Consider the following 19,897-nt stretch of genomic DNA (forward strand, 5'->3'; position numbering starts at 1 on the left):
TAGGAGCCCACTAAATATTGCTTGTTGTCAGAAATGGAAAATGCTCTGATGGGCTTTGAAAAGGTTGCTTATATCAGTGAAATGAGTAGGTGTGTCCTTGGAGACAGGCAGCATGTGGCCAGGCCTGGAGGACAATCTTGACTGAGGCCCTTGAGAGACTGCAAGCTGACAAAGCCAAGGAAGATCCTTGTGGGAACACCTCAGCAAATCTTGGAGCTTATTCTGAAGGATTCTGTAGTGAGGAAACTCAAAGTTTGGAGGAACAGAAGAACAGTGTTGCTGTGTGTGGAGGCAATACATTGACTGTGTAGTATATCGCAAGGAAGACAATCTTTGCTCCCACAGTGTCAAGAGTGAAACACCTGCTCCACCACTGCCTCAGGAAGATCCACTGTTCACCCACACAGTAAAAGCTGAAATAGTGGAGGCAGTATCACGTAACAATTGATCAAAGCAGAACAAGTCAAGGTGTTACTAGTACTTACTGTGTTGTATAAATACTTCTGAAAGAGAAAGAGAGAGAGAGAAAGAGAGAGAATGATAATAGTGATGTGTGTAGTTTCAGTGATTCACTTACAGACAGTAGTTAGTGAGCAGGTGTTGAATATAATGCAGTGTTGCTGAGGGAGAATAAATTGATTAGCAGCAGTGTGCATAAATGTACTGTTTTTTTTATTTGTGTAGAAGGGACATTGACAACTTATTTATCTCTCCTTCCACTGAATGGCAGGCACAATGACACCAACAATTACCTGCTGTTTACACTTCACTGTTTTGACTTGCATTTCTCTAACAATCTGGGACTGAATTATTCACTACTGTTGGTTTGACAAAGGATTTTTAACGTGTCCCTTGAAGATTAAAAGCCCCACCTGTTTCCATTGTCTGTTATTTCCAGATTGAGTTGCCTTGAAGCTGAGATGAGTTGGTCAGCTAGTGAGTGGCTTCAATCAAGTGACTGTGAGGTGTTGGCTTCAATAAAGTGACTGTGAGGTGTTGCCTTCAATCAAGTGACTGTGAGGTGTTGGCTTCGATCAAGTGACTGTGAGGTGTTGGCTTCGATCAAGTGACTGTGAGGTGTTGGCTTCGATCAAGTGACTGTGAGGTGTTGGCTTCGATCAAGTGACTGTGAGGTGTTGGGCATGGTATTGTGTTATTGCAAGTGTAACCATTAATAAGTAAGTTCTTTCCTTATAACTCTTCATACATGGATTGCCATACATGGACGGATAAGGCCCTTGTACAGAGTCATCAGCTGGGGGTGAGAAAAACTGGTGGAGACGTCTCAGAACGCCTAACTTCACAGAAGCTGTTTTAGCTAGAGATGAAATGTGAAGTTTCTAGTTTAGATCATAAGTAAAGGACAGACCAAGGATGTTCAGTGTAGAAGAGGGGGACAGTTGAGTGTCATTGAAGAAGAGGGGATAGTTTGGAAGACTGTGTTGAGTTGATAGATGGAGGAATTGAGTTTTTGATGCACTGAACAATACCAAGTTTGCTCTGCCCCAATCAGAAATTTTAGAGAGATGAGAAGTGAGGCGTTCTGTGGCTTCCCTGCGTGAACTGTTTACTTCCTGAAGGGTTGGATGTCTATGAAAAGACATGGAAAAGTGCAGGGTGATGTCATCAGCGTAGGAGTGGATAGGACAAGAAGTATGGGTTAGAAGATCATTAATGAATAATAAGAGAGTGGGTGACAGGACAGAACCCTGAGGAACACCACTGTTAATAGATTTAGCAGAAGAACAGTGACCGTCTACCACAGCAGCAATAGAATGGTCAGAAAGGAAACTTGAGATGAAGTTACAGAGAGAAGGATAGAAACTGTAGGAGGGTAGTTTGGAAATCAAAGCTTTGTGCCAGACTCTATCAAAGGCTTTTGATATGTCCAAGGCAACAGCAAAAGTTTCACCAAAATCTCTAAAAGAGGATGACCAAGACTCAGTAAGGAAAGCCAGAAGATCACCAGTAGAGCGGCCTTGACGGAATCCATACTGGTGATCAGATAGAAGGTTGTGAAGTGATAGATGTTTAAGAATCTTCCTGTTGATGATAGATTCAAAAACTTTAGATAGGCAGGAAATTAAAGCAATAGGACTGTTGTTTGAGGGATTAAAACTACTACTACTACTACTACTACTACTACTACTACTACTACTACTACTACTACTACTCACATCTTGCCTGACTGCCAGACCAACATTTACTGTGTAGAAATGGCACAGTCTACTCCTTTAGTTCTTTTCCTTTCTAGAATGTGCATATCAGTGTACCCTGTCGTGCCTCCCATGCTGTGTAATGCTGCAGTGTTGATTGTGTGTGTGTGTTTCCCTCAGGTGGTACTGTGGATAGCAAGCGGAAGAGACCTTGGGAGACTTCCGTTAATGAGGAGCAACAGTCACACCTCACTGGAGTCTTTCAGGAACCAACAGTCAGGTGAATATTGTGTTATTTGTACTGTTGAAGTCCCATATCTCTGACTTGTGTGCTCTCAAGATGCTATGCTCAATTTTTGAATCCTTGACACTGACAATAAGTCAAGCTTAGTGGGAGATGTCTTTCACACACTGCCCTGCTTGTTTCCCCCTTGTTACAGCTTAATCTGCTTCTTCCCCCCCTTGCTACAACTTAATTTGCTTGTTTCCCCCTTGCTACAACTTAATTTCCTTGTTTCCCCCCTTGCTACAACTTAATTTCCTTGTTTCCCCTTTGCTACAACTTAATCTGCTTGTTTCCCCCCTTGCTACAACTTAATCTGCTTGCTTCCCCCTTGCTACAACTTAATTCTTCTCATAAGTGTTGTGATTGTGGTTGTTCAAGAAGGGATCAGTAACTGTCAGACTGGAAGGAAGCTGGTAAGATTGGAAGCAGCCATCACACAGTTGGCAAAGGGTGCTCAGTGATTGGAACAGCTGTCTCTCTGCTACCCTGCAACTCACAAGCCTCTTCTGACTAAAAGAGGGTGCAGCTAATCAGTTTTTACAATATATACATCCCATCAGCTTAATATTCTTGTATCTGCTTTCCTTTTTCACCAAGAGCCTTTCTTCCTCTTCGGAGTGACAGCTGTACCTTGTGTCAGTGCATCCCTGGCCATCTGTGTCATGGCTGTCGTTGATCTTGCTGTCTCCCGTCCAGTCTCACAACTACAAAGCCCTCTCAAACAAGGCCTATCACAGCACTCTTCCCTTTGTTAAGCTTGACAGCACCCGTTATAATGCAAGAATTAAATGTGAGCTGTGAAATGAGAGAGTAGCAGTAAGGGGGACACAGGCAGGGAAGTACAGGAGAGACCTTCCCTTCCACTGTGTCTGGCAGTCTCTCTGTGATTAAAGGGCTGAACTTGGCATCTTCAGGGCACGAGAGTTGCCATGGGTGATAATTTGCTATTTTTTTGAGCAGTGAAGCCTTTGTTCTGTGGGTGTGCTGTCATGCACTGTAATATTCTGTGTGGCCATTGTAAAGCCACATTGAAAGTATATGTAAAGCTTGATGCCAACCCCAAGCTGTCCCATTTTATAAATTCATATAGAAATATTTAGAAAAAAACTGGGAAAATTTGAAATCTGCAGCAATTTTGGTCCCAGGAATTTTGGATAGGGGAATTTCAACTGTATATAGCATTGTTGGGTGTGTATGTGTGTTTGTGTATGGATAAGAGGAATAAGATTAACGTTTTCTGAAGGAGTTGGAGGAGGGGAGGCATGCACTTAACCACGATTACAAGAGCAGTAACACTGAAAATAGTGGTACAAGACTGTAAGAGGAGCAACAGATGGCTGGATAAGCAGATGTTATCTCCTGTTAAGTGTGAGTCCTGACAGGTGTGAGTGAGTCTTGTCAGTGAGGTGTGTTGTGAAGTATTAATGGAGAGAGAGAAGGAATGATTTTCAATGATCACTGTGAAATAAGAGGAGAGTTCTGTTATTGCGATGTGCATGTGAAAGTATTGGGTTAAATATGAGACTAATTTTGGGGAATTCATGGATATAGGAGAGAAATAGATGTGAAATTGTTGTGGGGTGTTAAAGGACTGTCTGAGGCACCTGTTAGGCCAGGGGAGGGAGTGAAAAGTTTGTGGGAATAAGAGTTTGCATGAGTGAGGAATTAGTGTGTGTGTGATGCAGAAATAATCTCATTCTTCATAACTAGTTTACCCAAGTTGCATTATTTATGTATTTATTTGCAGAGGTTTGTCTTCTGTCTGCAATCAAGGCTGGTGGTGATGGTGGTGTCTCATTGCAGGGCCTGATGTGAAGGTGTCTGCAGCCAGTGTTTGGTGTCCTCTGTGCCTGCCTGGTGGTGCCTCATTGCAGGGCTGATGTGAAGGTGTCTGCTGCCAGTGTTTGGTGTCCTCTGTGCCTGCCTGGTGGTGCCTCATTGCAGGGCCTGATGTGAAGGTGTCTGCAGCCAGTGTTTGGTCTCCTCTGTGCCTGGTGGTGCCTCATTGCAGGGCCTGATGTGAAGGTGTCTGCAGCCAGTGTTTGGTGTCCTCTCTTCCTGGTGGTGCAGCCTGATGTGTTGCCTGCTTCAGTGTAAATCTTGCAAGCCAGATCTGCCAGCTGTCTCCAGTGTAGTAGTCTAGGGTGCTTTGCTTTGTGTCTTTGGCAATAAATAAATTTGTGAGTATCATTCTCATGTGAATTATATAGTTTGATAAAATTACAGAATGTGCTTGGGTAAACTAAATTTATATATTGGTGGTAAACAATTCATGCATCCCCAAGTAAATAAATAAAAAAATAAATAGGACCCAAAACAATAGATACAATATAGATCATCCTCTGGTCAAAAAAAAAGCCAGGATTGGCCCATTTTTGGCCAAGTTTAAAGTGAAACTTGCACACACAAGCCCTGTCCGAGCGACACTGGAGTCGCTCGGACAGGGCTTCTGTGTGCAAGTTTTACCTTAAACTTAGCCAAAAATGGGCCAATCCTGGCTTTTTTTTTTGACCAGATCAATTGTTACTAGTATTTTTTGCTTCCATTTTTTTTTTTTTTTATCAGGGCTATGAACTGGTTACATCAGAAAGCAGCTTATTTGCAATTTGTAAAAAGATTTGTATATAATTCCACAATTCCACAAGTATGAACAAGATGATTAAATATATTTGTTTAAATCACATTGCCAAAGTTTCTGAGGAGGCATGAACTGTTACACCAGAAAGCTTGTTTATTTGCAACTTATTAGTATAATTCCCTAAGTATGTACAAGATAATAATATATATATTGTTTAATCACAAAAGTTTAATAAATACACAATAGGATAAATGATTTGTTTTCCTTGTGTCAGAGAGCTCCTGTGTCAACTTGAGTGAGACTAGTGTTGAGGACTTCAGCCTTTGCAAGTCCTGAAGGATGCTTGTCACTCCCACCAACAGCTTGAAGGGACTCTTCCTGCTGCTAAACTGCTTAACAATATCCTTCCTGCTCAAAATTCTTGCCTTACAATCTTCTTACTTGAAAACTCTTGTACCCTTTTCTCGCTGCATTCTTCCTGCTGTTAAGTGCTTGACAATTATTCCTTAAAATTCTTACCTTACTTTTTCCTGCTTAAAATTCTTGCCTTACAATCTTCTTACTTGAAAACTCTTGTACCCTTTTCTCGCTGCATTCTTCCTGCTGTTAACTGCTTGACAATTATTCCTGCTTAAAATTCTTGCCTTACAATCTTCTTACAACTTGACTCTTCCTTGATTGCAATGAAAAATTCCTTGACTCCTCTTGTCAGGCTTACAGGTAGCAAGACTCGGCCCCTCTTCCTGATGACGCTCCTTGACTTAACTAACACCTCGTCAGGCTTACAGGTAGTGACACAGCCTCTCTTCCTGATGAAACTCGACTCCCTGATCACAATGAAGTATGTCAGGCCTGATGTGGTAGAGATTGCTGTGGGCAACTGTTCATGGGATGGAGTGAAGCAGCACACGTCACACCTGCAAGGGAAACGGACCATTAGCTCCTAGACACATGAAGCTTGTATGTGCTGAGATTCTTAATGTTTGATAATTGATTCATTACAAAACAACCTTTGAAAAGAATGAGGCGTGGAAAAGGTGCCGAGATTCTTAGTATGAGATGTTTGGGGATTGGTTGCCTAAAAGACTATGACTGGACAAACATGATACGAAAAAACCGGGCAAGTTTGAAAAGTACAATGCACTATGCAAGAAATGTGTCGATATTTTGTGAATTGCGTCAAAAATTCAGTCACATTCAAGAAAGGAAATTTGAAAAGCATAGCAGTATGACAGACAAGAAACTGAAAAATGTGCCTTAAATAAATACTTCCCAATTATATTTGAAGGATGATTGAAATTCGCACGGCATCATAAATTTCAATAGCACGACATTATATACATATTAGAAGTTTAAAAGACGAACCTGATGGATAATTTCACCTTCCCCAACACTGCCTCGATCACATGGTATCCTGGCAACGGGAACAGCGAAGAGGCAGCTGAATTCACACCTGTATATCAATCAACTCTGCCTCGGTGCTGACTTGGCCAAGGGAGAGGCTGTGGGAGAGAGAGAGAGCCTTTGTCAAGTCACCCCTATAAATGTAAAGCACACGAAATCTATAGTTGTAATCAAATTTAATATTGCAGAAGGGTAGCGACATTGTGAGTAGGAAAGACAGGAGAGGCGAGGAAAGAATCAGCTTGATCCTGGAGAAGTGAAAATATAATCTCGAGGATAAACTTATGAATAACTTACAATTTGAAAATAATAATAATTTAAAACTTTCTGCTCACACCTTCGAAGTTTATTATTGCTATTCAAAGTCAGTTTATGGTTCCAGAGATACGTTTTTGAAACCCACTTTAGAAAAATATACGAGGAAATAAAACAGTACAAGAAAAAAAAAATATACATATCACATGAATAACAAATTAGGAAAATAAGTATTAGAAATCCAACTTCGAGCTGAATTGATAAAAAAAAATAAAAGAAAAATCTGGTTTAATACAACAAAGCATTAATAGACAAGTTTAATGTAAATTTAGAAGGTTAATTGTGTGTGTGTGTGTGTGTGTGTGTGTGTGTGTGTGTGAGGAGTTGTGTCTTTTTGAGTGTCTCCAGATTTTTGAGTGTGTCGTCACCAGATTTTTGAGTGCATGAGCATTCTAATGGTTGAATGAATTCGTGTTTATGTGCGTGTGAGTGTGTGGGAGCGGGCGTGAGTGTGTGGGCGCGGGCGTAAGTGTATGTGTGGGCGCGGGCGTAAGTGTATGTGTGGGAGCGGGCTTGTGTGTGTGTGTGGGCGCGGGCGTTTGAGGGCGTGGACGCGGGCGTGTGAGTGCATGGAGGCGGGCGTGTGAGTGCATGGAGGCAGGCGTGTGAGTGCATGGAGGCGGGCGTGAGTGCGTGCGTGGAGGCGGGCGTGAGTGCGTGCGTGGAGGTGGGCGTGAGTGCGTGCGTGGACGCGGGCGTGAGTGCGTGCGTGGACGCAGGCGTGAGTGCGTGGAGGCGGGCGTGAGTGCGTGCGTGGAGGTGGGCGTGAGTGCGTGCGTGGACGCGGGCGTGAGTGCGTGCGTGGACGCAGACGTGAGTGCGTGGAGGCGGGCGTGAGTGCGTGCGTGGAGGTGGGCGTGAGTGCGTGCGTGGACGCGGGCGTGAGTGCGTGCGTGGACGCAGACGTGAGTGCGTGGAGACGGGCGTGAGTGCGTGCGTGGAGGTGGGCGTGAGTGCGTGCGTGGACGCGGGCGTGAGTGCGTGCGTGGACGCAGGCGTGAGTGCGTGGAGGCGGGCGTGAGTGCGTGCGTGGAGGTGGGCGTGAGTGCGTGCGTGGACGCGGGCGTGAGTGCGTGCGTGGACGCAGGCGTGAGTGCGTGGAGACGGGCGTGAGTGCGTGCGTGGAGGTGGGCGTGAGTGCGTGCGTGGACGCGGGCGTGAGTGCGTGCGTGGACGCAGGCGTGAGTGCGTGGAGACGGGCGTGAGTGCGTGCGTGGAGGTGGGCGTGAGTGCGTGCGTGGACGCGGGCGTGAGTGCGTGCGTGGACGCAGGCGTGAGTGCGTGGAGGCGGGCGTGAGTGCGTGCGTGGAGGTGGGCGTGAGTGCGTGCGTGGACGCGGGCGTGAGTGCGTGCGTGGACGCAGGCGTGAGTGCGTGGAGACGGGCGTGAGTGCGTGCGTGGAGGTGGGCGTGAGTGCGTGCGTGGACGCGGGCGTGAGTGCGTGCGTGGACGCAGGCGTGAGTGCGTGGAGACGGGCGTGAGTGCGTGGAGGTGGGCGTGAGTGCGTGTGTGGACGCGGGCGCGAGTGCGTGGAGGCGGGCGTGGGTGCGTAGAGGCGGGCGTGAGTGCGTGGAGGCGGGCGTGAGTGCGTGCGTGGACGCGGGCGTGAGTGCGTGGCCGCGGGCGTGTGAGTGCGTGGAGGCGGGCGTGAGTGCGTGCGCGGACGCGGGCGTGAATGCGTGCGTGGACGCGGGCGTGAGTGCGTGCGTGGACACAGGCGTGAGTGCGTGGAGGCGGGCGTGAGTGCGTGCGTGGACGCAGGCGTTTGAGGGCATGGACGCGGGCGTGAGTGTGTGGGCGCGGACGTGTGAGTATGTGGGCGCGGGCGTGAGTGTGTGGGCGCAGGCTTGTGAGTACGTGGACGTGGGCGTTTGATGGCGTGGACGCGGACCTGTGAGGGCGAGGGCATGAGGGCGAGGGCGCGGACGTGTGAGAGTGTGGGCGTGGAAATGGGCGTATTTGTGTGATCCTCCTAAGTGTTGGTGTGTGTGCCTTACTACTTAATAAAGTTAGTGAGCCAGGTGACCGAGCACGTGGCGCGCGGGGCATTTAAAGCCCTTTAATAATGGTAAATAAAGGCGATTTAAAAATATGAGGAAGAATGGCATCAACTTGTGGTGCTCATAGAAAACGTAAGATATATTAAGGGAGACTATGATATTTAATAACTTAATTTTAATCTTAGTCGAAAAGTGTTATTTTTAAGGTATGCCCTCCCCTTAAAGGTGTGTGTGTGTGTGTGTGTGTGTGTGTGTGTGTGTGTGTGTGTGTGTGTGTGTGTGCAACAAATATAAACGTACATAAAAAGATAATGAATGAATGAAAGTAATGAGCAATGGTACTTAAGCCAATTACCACTTACCACAGCGAACAAGTCGAGGGAACACAAGGCAGCGGCCACAGACATACCAATCTATCACAGTCTTGCGTATTCATAAATAAATAATCTCGACTTCTCCCTTAATTCTCACCTCAATAAGTTAGTCACACGTCAGATCACCTGGACAAACATGCAGTTTCCTACCTAACAAGCTTATTTACGCTGCCTGCAGTCTAATCACTCACGCAGCTTAATCTTGGCCAGTATCAGTTAGGTTAGGTTAGGTTAGGTTATTTATTATTTCCCCCTGGACATACAAATAGCTTAACATCTGTTCAGCATATTTAATTCTCACCTGATAAGCTTAACTACGTCACCTGAGCAGTGTTATAATCACCATCTGGCCTAATGTGTTCTCCCTAAGGGTGAAGCAGTGAGGTGCTGCAGGTCACACAGTGGCTCGGAAATTGAAATATTCAGGTTTTCGACGAGCCAGGGAGCTGCAACACATCACCTGCTCAACATCTAAACACTGAAGAAGAAAAATGACAACAAGAACAAGGACAAAATAGAACAAATGAAGGAAGGAACAGAAATACTTGACAAAAACACACACACACACACACACACACACACACACACACACACACACACACACACATACGTACCTTCCCTAAAGAGTCGAGTGCCGCTGTGTGGCTCTCCCCAAGTGCCACATACCCAATTGGTTCAGAATAAGAGGCCAAATTCGGCACCAACGCTGGGGTGTCACTGAGAGAGAGAGAGAGAGAGAGAGAGAGAGAGAGAGAGAGAGAGAGAGAGAGAGAGAGAGAGAGAGAGAGAGAGAGAGAGAGAGAGAGAGAGAGAGAGAGAGAGAGAGAGAGAGAGAGAGAGAGAGAGAGAGAGAGAGAAATTGGTTAGTCTTAGGCTTATATAATTTAATTCATGTTTGTTTAGAATTATTCATCATCATTATTATTATTATTATTATTATTATCATTATTCAGTTTGTTTTTCTTGATTATAAATAAAAGAATATACTTTATGTACACCACCACTACTACTACTACTACTACTACTACTACTACTATTACTACTTTTCTTCCTCTTCCTCTTCCTCCCACCACCCAAACACACACACACACACACACACACCTAACAAGAGGATCACCCTTGGGAGTATAGCCCAGTTGACCCTGCTTGTTTGACCCCCACAACAGCAGGTAGCCGGCCTGGGTCACGGCAGCAGAGTGGTGACCCGCAGCGGCCAGCAGGACTAAGAGGGTGCCAGCCAAGGAGGTCACCAGGGCAGGGTCCTTCTGGGGCCCCTGTCGGTGTCTAAGTGCCAACTGGCCCAAGGTATTTTGTCACCATCTGAAACACACAAAAGCAAAAAATAAATAAATAATGATGATAACACACACACACACACACACACACATATATACAGACACAGACACAGACATACATACATACAGACACCCACCAGCAGTCAAGGCAAGGGTGTGGTTGGCGCCACAGGCCAGCTGCACTGTCACCTTCCTGGCCAGACTCTTGACAAGCTTGCGTGTGGCGGTGTGACTGTCGCAGGAGTTGACGCCAAGCTCACCGTACCCATTGTCACCCCGTGCGTAGATCTGAGGAGAGAGGGAGAGGTGGGAGGGAGGGAGGGAGAGGGAGAGGAGAGAGAGAGAGAGAGAGAGAGAGAGAGAGAGAGAGAGAGAGAGAGAGAGAGAGAGAGAGAGAGAGAGAGAGAGAGAGAGAGAGAGAGAGAGAGAACTAAGACCTAATCTAACAAAACCCAACTTAACTTAAGATATAATATAACTTTAAAGAGAGAGAGAGAGAGTGAGAGGGGAGATTAGAGAGAGAGGGAGAGGGAGAGAACCTAACCTGTCTAGGAGAAATAATTTGAATATACAGTAAAATCCCTCTCATCCGGCATTCCAGTATCCGGCAGCTTCAAGTATCCGGCACATTTTTCCCTGAGCCTTAAAATCAATAAAAAATCAATGTGTACTCACAAAATCGATTAAAATTCCCGCACAAGGCATACTCTGTCCCCTGGCCACCACAGCGCACTGCTTGGCGCCACCCGCGGCCCGCTGCACTGTGTTTACCGAGTGACTCAGTCCCGCATGTGCACTGTTTATGGCCTGACGCCAAACAACAAAATTATTTCTACTCTTTCACACACACACACACACACACACACATCACAGGCTCTCTCTCTCTCTCTCTCTCTCTCTCTCTCTCTCACCAGGCCCCAGGAGGTGAGAGCAAGAGAGTGCTGGTCTCCGGCTGCCACCTGAACGATGCTGTAGTTCTGTAGCTCATCAATTAATTCTGCAGGTGAGAGAACAGGTGGTGAGGAGAAAGTGCTATTGGACTGTTGTGTGGTTATGGTGGTGTGGTGGTAGTAGTAGTAGTAGTAGTAGTAGTAGTAGTAGTAGTAGTAGTAGTAGTAGTAGTAGTAGTAGTAGTAGTAGTAGTAGTAGTAGGTTCATTACATTCCAAGCACAGTACATAAATAAATAAATAAATAAATAAATAAATAAATAAATAAGTAAATAAATATGATAAAACAATAAGAAAACAACAACAACAACAACCACATAAAAACTGATGACCCCAACCAGTCACCATGACCTCTAGTACAAGGGTCACACAGGGCCACCACACTGCGACCTGACACAAACATAAACAAGACACCTTTTATGCATGAATTACAAGTGACCTATGACCCAACAGTGACCCACAGTGACCCACATTGACCCACAGTGACCCAACAGTGACCCAACAGTGTCTTCACCTAGAACTGTGGAGTGTACAAGTGCCCAGCTGACACGTGGAGGTGCAGGTGTCAAGGCTAGGTCACATTAGGTCACCTGAACAGAGAGTGTAAGGGGGGGTGGCCTGGTGAAGGGAGGGGGGCCAGGTCAACCCTTAAATTGTGTGTAATAATGAAAATAATGATAACAGTGACCTCTCTATCTCTCTCTCTCTCTTACGTTAGGTTAAGTTAGGTTAGGTGTTTACTTGGCACTTTGGCGTGTACCGAGGTTCCCACACTGCCAAGGGCGGCGAGGGGGGCGTGGGGGGGGAGCACAGGGGCACATCCAAGGTTGCGTCACAAAATTTAGTGATTCTTTAAAGTGTAAACAAAACAATTCTCTTAAAACTACATTTATCTGGTAACTATGCACACACACACACACACACACACGCACTCACACATACACACGCACTCACACATACACACGCACTCACACATACACACACACGCACACACACACATTTAATCAGGGAGAGGCGTCACTGGCTGCACAGGGAAGCAATTTAAGTGGTCTGAAATATCTTACTGGCGTTGTGTGGCGCCATCAACAAAGCAACACTATTTCTCAAGTAAGTAAGTATTATATCTCACTCAACACCATCTCAGGCACTCACCTTCCTGTATCTGGTGGTGTGTGCGTGTGTCTGTAGGTGTGGAGGAGCCCTTGAAAGCCAGCACCTTGTACACCTGGTTAAACATAAGATGCCTGGCCTGTAGATCCACGTTTTTGGCGCGACTCTGTGGGCCGTCTCACTTCCCAGGGACAGTTTTTTTTTGTTTTTTACTAATTACACTGGTTTTTATATATATATTTATCGGTTTTCTAGGTTATGATGATTAATAAAGGTTATATTGTTCGTTTTGCATAGGGTTTATCTTATACTAGTATTTTAAGATGCCACAAGTTATAAAATCCCACATCTCTAATGTTTGCCTTTTTTTTCTTATTTACGCCACTTTTCCTTAATATTTTCCGGTATAAGATAATGTAAAATACTTAAAAGACTCCGTACTAGTTGTTTATTTATCAAAAGTAACCTCAATTAGTGAATTATAACGCGACCGTCCCTGTCTCAACACTGTACCATTATACAATGTTGACATCCTGAGGACTGTCTAAGAAAGATGAAAGAAATTTAATCCTCTTCCTCTTCCTCGTCTTCCTCACCCTCATCCTCCTTTCTTCCCCTTCCTCCTCTGGCAGAAAAGGGATAAGAGGAGGAAGTAAACGAAAATAAAGAAAGGAATAAGGAAATACTGAATAAAGAAAGAAATAACGAATAATATGATTTAAAACTTTGTCCCTGTTATTTTCCTTCATTTAAATCCTATTCCTCCTCTTCTTCCTCCTCTTCTTCCTCATAATCTTCCTTTCTTCTTCCTTCTCAACATTACTCACCATTTTGTGGTTGTAAATGAAAGATTTATATATCATCTTGCGAACATTTTCAACACACACACACACACACACACTGCATAAGCATCTGTACAACGAAAGACAAGGCAACACACACACACACACACACACACACACACTGCATAAGCATCTGTACAACGAAAGACAAGGCAACACACACACACACACACACACACACACACACACACACACTGCATAAGCATATGTACAACGAAAGACAAGGCAACACACACACACACACACACACACACACACACACACACTGCATAAGCATCTGTACAACGAAAGACAAGGCAACACACACACACACACACACACACACACACACACACACACTGCATAAGCATCTGTACAACGAAAGACAAGGCAACACACACACACACACACACACACACACACACACACACACACAAACCAGAAACACCTAGAAACACATTTTTCCTCCCCAAAAACATCCAGAAGCACAATTTTTCTTTCAAAACACCCAAAAAAACACTAATTTATGCCCAAAAAAACACTAAAAATCACTTAATTTCCTTTTAAAACACCCAAAAACACACTTTTCCAGCCAAAAACACTTAAAAAAACACATTCTCCTTTCGAAACACCCAAGAAACACTTACTTCTACACAAAAACACCGAAAAAAACATATAATTTGCTTCCAAAACACCAAAAACATTAAAAAATGGATAGAAAAAAAATTGCTTCTTTAACTCAAAACACTTCATCTTATATTACAAGGCTGCCACATCACCACCACCACCACCACCACTACTACTACTACTACTACTACTACTAGTACTACATTTGCTTACCTTTAAAACGCTGGAAATTCAGTGAAAATATTGTCTTCTTAATATTTCTTCTTTTCCTTCTCCTCTTCCTCCTTCCTTTCCTTCTTCTTTTTCCTCCTCCTTCTTCTTCATTTCTCCTTCTTTCCTCCTCTTTCTATTCTTCTCTATGCATGAAAACAGCTGGAAAATATAGGAAATAACACTAAATACTGATGGAAGGGCACTGGGAGGTGGGAAGGTCCAGGGTCTCGGTCCCCGGATGAAGGCGGCTGATGACGTCACGTCCGCCATATTTACGTTGCGCAAATGATTTTGAAAATGACCCCTCGCAAAAATGGAGCTAGGCCGGAATGCTTTACATATTATGAAAGGGCATAATTTTAAATTAATTCTGGACATATAAAAATATTCCAAGCTTCAGTAATAATAAAGCTATATTTAAATAACTATATGAAAAAGTGTTCGAACAAACGCGATAAAAAAATACATTCCAAAGTCCACAAATCTCATTTCTCACGAACACAATACACTTTAAAAAATCGAAACTATTTTTACAAACAATCAGAAGTTAACCGGAAGCTGAAATAAATAAATAAATAATTTATAAATGTCGACTTTTTGAGTGTTCAACGGGTCTAAAACCCCTCTAAAAGTCCACCTATTTCACTCAAAAGCATCATAACATATTTAAAAGACAATAAACGATTTTTTGAGCCCATAAAATCTTGCCTAGCTGCTGAAATAAAAAATCATGTTTGGCGGTATGAAAAATTTAACGGCAAACAGCAACACTTATTTACGCTGAAACAACCTCATAATCGACATGTTTCCCTTAACACTCGCACGCAAAACACTCAAAACACCACCAAATATTTTTACAAACCATAAAATCTTAGTTAAAAAGCCTAAATATATAAGTTAAGAAAATAGAAAAAATATTGGAACCCGGGGTAGACTCTGGCAATCCATCATGGCGGCCGCGGGAGGGCTGGGGGGGTCTCAGATGTAAACAAGATTGGCTATCTGTCTTTCCTTATTAATTGTGGTTGTTGTGAAGGTTATTTTTCTATTTTCTGGATTAATTTCAGCTGTGTGTATGCGTATGTGTGTGTGTCTGTGTGTGTGTGTGTGTGTGTGTGTCTATATATATATGTATGCGTATGTGTGTGTGTGTGTGTGTGTGTGTGTGTGTGTGTGTGTCCGCCTCTATTCCATGATAAATAGCATTATTTTCTCTTCTCTTCTCCCCTTTTGCTATTAAGTATCAAGTATTTTCCAGGTATTTCCAGTGTTTTCCAGGTAGTGTCGTAGGTTGAAGCCAGACCTCTGCTACCTGTCACTACTAAACTCACCTTAATTGACCTCCTGTGCCTCTGTGGTCCCGTTCCCTGGTGTTTAAATGAAAAGAGGACACACACACACAACCGCACTGCACGGTGTTTCCCAGGTACACTGAGGAAGACAATAAAAAATAATAAATAAATAAAAAAAAATCCCAAAACGCCTGGAGCAGTCTGCCTCCCTCCCTCGGTGAAGGAGGTGGAAACAAGCGGACCCTCACCATGGGGTACAACCGGATACTTTAATTATATGGCAGGAAATGCGAGGGTACATTGACTTTATAAGCGAATACAAATGAAAATATGTCACTTGAAGCACTGTGAGGTGTTAAGAGAGAGAGAGAGAGAGAGAGAGGGGGGGAGTCGGTTCCCCGCGCCAAATAGCCTATCACTTATAATTAAACCTTTAAATTGACGGAAACGCGAATAAAAGCATAGAAAACGAGAGGACTGAGTTTATAAGCGAACCTTAAAATTAATTAGAAGTTATGAAAGACACAGTAGACTGTTTATAATGATACTGAAGACTGAAAGAGTGAAAGGGTTAGCCTATCACTCACAATTTAACCATAAATTAATGAAAACTCCAATAAAATCATAGAAAACGAGTTAACCAATATCTTCACTCTTTCACCACTATTCTGTCCACCTCCGCAATGCAAGAGTCAACCAGTATATTCACTCTTTCACCACTATTCTGTCCACCTCCCCAATGCAAGAGTCAACCAGTATATTCCCTGTTTCACCACTATTCTGTCCACCTCCCCAATGCAAGAGTCAACCAGTATATTCACTGTTTCACCACTATTCTGTCCACCTCCCCAATGCAAGAGTCAAGCAGTATATTCAGTGTTTCACCACTATTCTGTCCACCTCCCCAATGCAAGAGTCAACCAGTATATTCACTCCTTCACCACTATTCTGTCCACCTCCCCAATGCAAGAGTCAAGCAGTATATTCAGTGTTTCACCACTATTCTGTCCACCTCCCTAATCAGTGTGTATCTGGCTGTGGTACATAAGCATATACAAAGGAATATTTCAAAGATAAGGATGTGATTGGCTAACCTAACACACACACAACAATTGGTTCTGCTTCAAATTGATTTACTAACAATGTGTCTGTGATATATATGCACTGCCAAGAGCTTGTATAAAGACTATGCTAACCTAACCTAACACACATATAATAAAATAAACAAATGTCATAGGATACATTTTTTATTTACAGATAAAGTATATTTACAACACCACACAATGAAAAACATGAATACGATGGCTCAATCTATATTTACGTGGACTCTTGCAACCAAAACACCATGATATTCTGCATCACATGATAATAATAATAATAATAATAATAATAATAATAATAATAAGGTTAGCATGAGGAATGACTGATTATAATTCAACCAGCATTGGCAGATTTTATGATGAAATGTTGTTACAAGGTTTTATAGGCCTGTACCATCACCAGTTCATTAATATAGGCTGTTTTTGAGGAGGCAGAGGCCAAGAGAAGGAGAGAGAGAAAGGTGTTAGGCAATAAACAAAAGAATAATCTCATTTCACCTCACCTCTATCTCTCTACACCTCTCTAACTTGTCTACATTTCTCATTATAAATATTTTTGAAAGTTTAAGCTGCGAGAGAGACAGGAATAATGTCACTTCATCTCACCTCTCTCTCTCTCTCTCTCTCTCTTCACCTCCCTAACTTGTCTAAATGTTGATATTTTTAGAGGTTCAAGGGAGACAAAAGGTGATATGAGATGTTATGACAGAAAATACATAGGAATATTCTCACTTCATCTCACCTCTCTCTCTCTCTTCACCTCCATAACTTGTGTCACAGGGGAACTACCTACTAGATGATAAAGAAGAGGAAGAAGTTACTCAGTTTGTGGGAGTTTTGGGGATGAGTTAAGTTAATCCCATTACGTCACACTGATGGCATGCCCTTAGGGAAACGTACGTGTGTGTGTGTGTTGTGTGTGTGTGTGTGTGTGTGGAAAGATATAATTGTTTATGTACAGTCTCTCTCTCTCTCTCTCTCTCTCTCTCTCTCTCTCTCTCTCTCATTTTCCAGGGTGCTTATGTACAGCCTCTCTCTCTCTCTCTCTCTCTCTCTCTCTCTCTCTCTCTCTCTCTCTCTCTCTCTTTTTCCAGGGTGCTTTCAAGACTCCATCAACAAATTTAAGGGAGAATCTTTACGCATTTTCAAGGGTGCTTTCAAGATTCCAGAGGTACATTATCTGGAAGACTGGAAATATTGCGTCACGTCTTAGCAACCTTTAAAAGCAACTACAGGAATCCAGGAGAGAGAGAGAGAGAGAGAGAGAGAGAGAGAGAGAGAGAGAGAGAGAGAGAGAGAGAGAGAGAGAGAGAGAAAAATTGTTGAATCTTATTTTCGCCCACCATGGTTGCCTGAGCGGAGAAAAAGTTAGTGAATTTTACGCTATTTCTCACTTATTTGTTGAGCTTTTGCATTCTCCTTCCAAGTGGACGTAAAGAAAGAGTTGACGTATCCATACATGCCTTCAGAATTATCATAGTAAACATAATAATCAAGAAATGTGTATTAATGTATGCGGTGATGTTCGAGGCGATCGTGAGGGTAGCTAGGTGAAAGGAAGGGAAAGGCTGTTTATATTTCTACTTGTAATAAAGTTAATAATGAACATTTTTCACTGAATTTAATAGTGTAGACGCGTCAGTTATTCCCCTATGTACACTATTAAAAGAAACGTGAAAATCTCTCAGGTTACTTGACAAATTGAGAAGGCACGTCTAGGGTAGCCTAGCCTAGCCTAGCCGACATGATCCAGTGGGAAGTTTTATAACGCTTGATCAACTAAAATTAATAATATTCCTGATACTTTCTCCAGTCTCACATCAGGCAATGGTGCTCATGATTCATCTACAAGCGGTTTATCATTGAAAGAAAATCCGCAAATACGAGTTTCAGCCAAGATTTGAAACTCCAAGGGACATCGTCATCTGTACAGGGTAACGCAAAATTTGTTGTAATCACTTTAACACAGTAATGTTCACTTATATAACCACTGCTCGCGACCACTTAACATTGCCAAATCAATATATCCTTCTCTCCACTAATTCTTATTCAATCTGCAAGCAAAACCTCTTAAAATAATAATAAAAAAAAAAAAACGCAATGTTATGATGTGTCTAAGCTTTTTGCCTTGCCCTGTAACAAAAACAGCTGATTTCTTGTAAACACCGAGAGAGAGGAGAGAGAGAGAGAGAGAGAGAGAGAGAGAGAGAGAGAGAGAGAGAGAGAGAGAGAGTAATTAGCAAACTTCTGTAATTAAGAGATATTAATTTGACCTTTTAAACTGAATTATTACGTCCTTTGTCTGTTATTGACGGTACAGTTCACTCTCGTCAATTAATCGTAATTTTAAATGTATCTTGTCACGTCAAGCTGATCTCATAAGTTCAGCTTGACCTTACCTAACCTAACCAAACGTAAACAGTTAGGCTATTTTTTTTTTTATTTTTTTTTTCTTTCCTTATTTTTTTCTCTCGTTTCTCTCTCTCTCTCTCTCTCTCTCTCTCTCTCTCTCTCTCTCTCTCTCTCTCTCTCTCTCTCTCTCTCTCTTATTTTATTATTGTTATCATCATTATTCTTGTTTTTTTTATTTATTTATTTTTCATCATTCTCTCTCTCCTTCTCTCTCTCTCTCTCTCTCTCTCTCTCTCTCTCTCTCTCTCTCTCTCTCTCTCTCTCTACGTATTTTGCCTGTCTGTCCTCGTGTGTGTGTGTGTGTGTGTGTGTGTATCTCATTTATTGGTTCATTCATTATTTCATCTTTCATTGTATTATCTCTCTCTCTCTCTCTCTCTCTCTCTCTCTCTCTCTCTCTCTCTCTCTCTCTCTCTCTCTCTCTCTCTCTCTCTCCTTCCTTCCTCATTTCACGAAGCATATCACCATGTAACTAACAGAGAGAGAGAGAGAGAGAGAGAGAGAGAGATCTGATTAAAAACAAAACATGAATTACGGAAATAAAATAAAAAGAAAATAAAGGAAATAAAAAAAGAAGAGGAAAAGATTGATGTGATTTATATAATATTGAAAAAAAAGAGAATAACCGCCTAGAGAGACCGTACCAAGATAGTCGACATGGGCACAGTGTTCGGACGATTCGCTATGACTGTGGCCTCGTCTCGCTTTGTTTCATGACAGCTCAAATTTATATATTCTTATCCTTACTAGGGAGAACACCAACTAAAGGATAATATCAAAGCTTGTCTGTTTTTTTATTAGAAGTATATTCAGTGTTCATATTAATGCAAGAATTTTATATAAAGACGAAGTCAAAGCCAAACATGATCTACCATTGTCGAAATAATGCATATTATCTCATAAAACCGTAACTAACTTTTATAAACCATTCAAAACGCTTAATAAAATATAAAAAAATAAAAAGA

The 19,897-nt window shown here is 42.8% G+C and overlaps 2 protein-coding genes across 16 annotated transcripts in view; one reads left to right on the forward strand and one right to left on the reverse strand.

Annotated features, from left to right (window-relative positions):
• LOC135099437 (uncharacterized) overlaps positions 1 to 5,272 on the forward strand; it is a 24,049-nt gene extending 18,777 nt beyond the window's left edge. For all 12 annotated transcript variants that reach the window (XR_010267955.1, XR_010267956.1, XR_010267958.1 and 9 more), the window contains 2 exons: positions 899 to 2,436; positions 4,246 to 5,272. The gene's annotated coding sequence lies outside the window, so the exon portion shown is untranslated. The remainder of the gene's footprint in view (positions 1 to 898; positions 2,437 to 4,245) is intronic.
• On the reverse strand, positions 5,220 to 12,765 carry LOC135099435 (RCC1 and BTB domain-containing protein 2-like). 4 transcript variants are annotated; one of them, XM_064001800.1, is made up of 8 exons: positions 12,510 to 12,765; positions 11,320 to 11,405; positions 11,084 to 11,215; positions 10,546 to 10,696; positions 10,215 to 10,433; positions 9,728 to 9,830; positions 6,386 to 6,522; positions 5,220 to 5,937 (listed from the first exon to the last, which is right to left on the reverse strand). In XM_064001800.1, exons 1-5 carry the CDS (start codon positions 12,592 to 12,594, stop codon positions 10,360 to 10,362), a joined length of 528 nt encoding a protein of 175 aa, XP_063857870.1. In that variant the 5' UTR covers positions 12,595 to 12,765; the 3' UTR covers positions 5,220 to 5,937; positions 6,386 to 6,522; positions 9,728 to 9,830; positions 10,215 to 10,359. The 4 variants fall into 4 exon arrangements, with proteins under 4 accessions (XP_063857870.1, XP_063857871.1, XP_063857872.1 ...); XM_064001801.1 differs by lacking the exon at positions 12,510 to 12,765 and adding an exon at positions 12,422 to 12,452; XM_064001802.1 differs by lacking the exon at positions 11,084 to 11,215 and having other exon boundaries at positions 12,510 to 12,749.
• Positions 12,766 to 19,897: the final 7,132 nt, after the last annotated feature.

This window comes from Scylla paramamosain, unplaced genomic scaffold (genome assembly GCF_035594125.1).
Source record: "Scylla paramamosain isolate STU-SP2022 unplaced genomic scaffold, ASM3559412v1 Contig128, whole genome shotgun sequence".
Lineage (NCBI taxonomy): Eukaryota > Metazoa > Arthropoda > Malacostraca > Decapoda > Portunidae > Scylla > Scylla paramamosain.

Excerpts from the sequence above, each read along its gene's own strand:
- LOC135099435 (XM_064001800.1), bottom strand. The coding sequence starts at position 12,594 with ATGTTTAACCAGGTGTACAAGGTGCTGGCTTTCAAGGGCTCCTCCACA. Across the intron at positions 11,216-11,319 it reads CTCTCACCTCCTGGGGCCTG|GCCATAAACAGTGCACATGC; the intron begins GTGAGAGAGAGA and ends GTTTGGCGTCAG. Across the intron at positions 10,434-10,545 it reads CACCCTTGCCTTGACTGCTG|ATGGTGACAAAATACCTTGG; the intron begins GTGGGTGTCTGT and ends TGTGTGTTTCAG.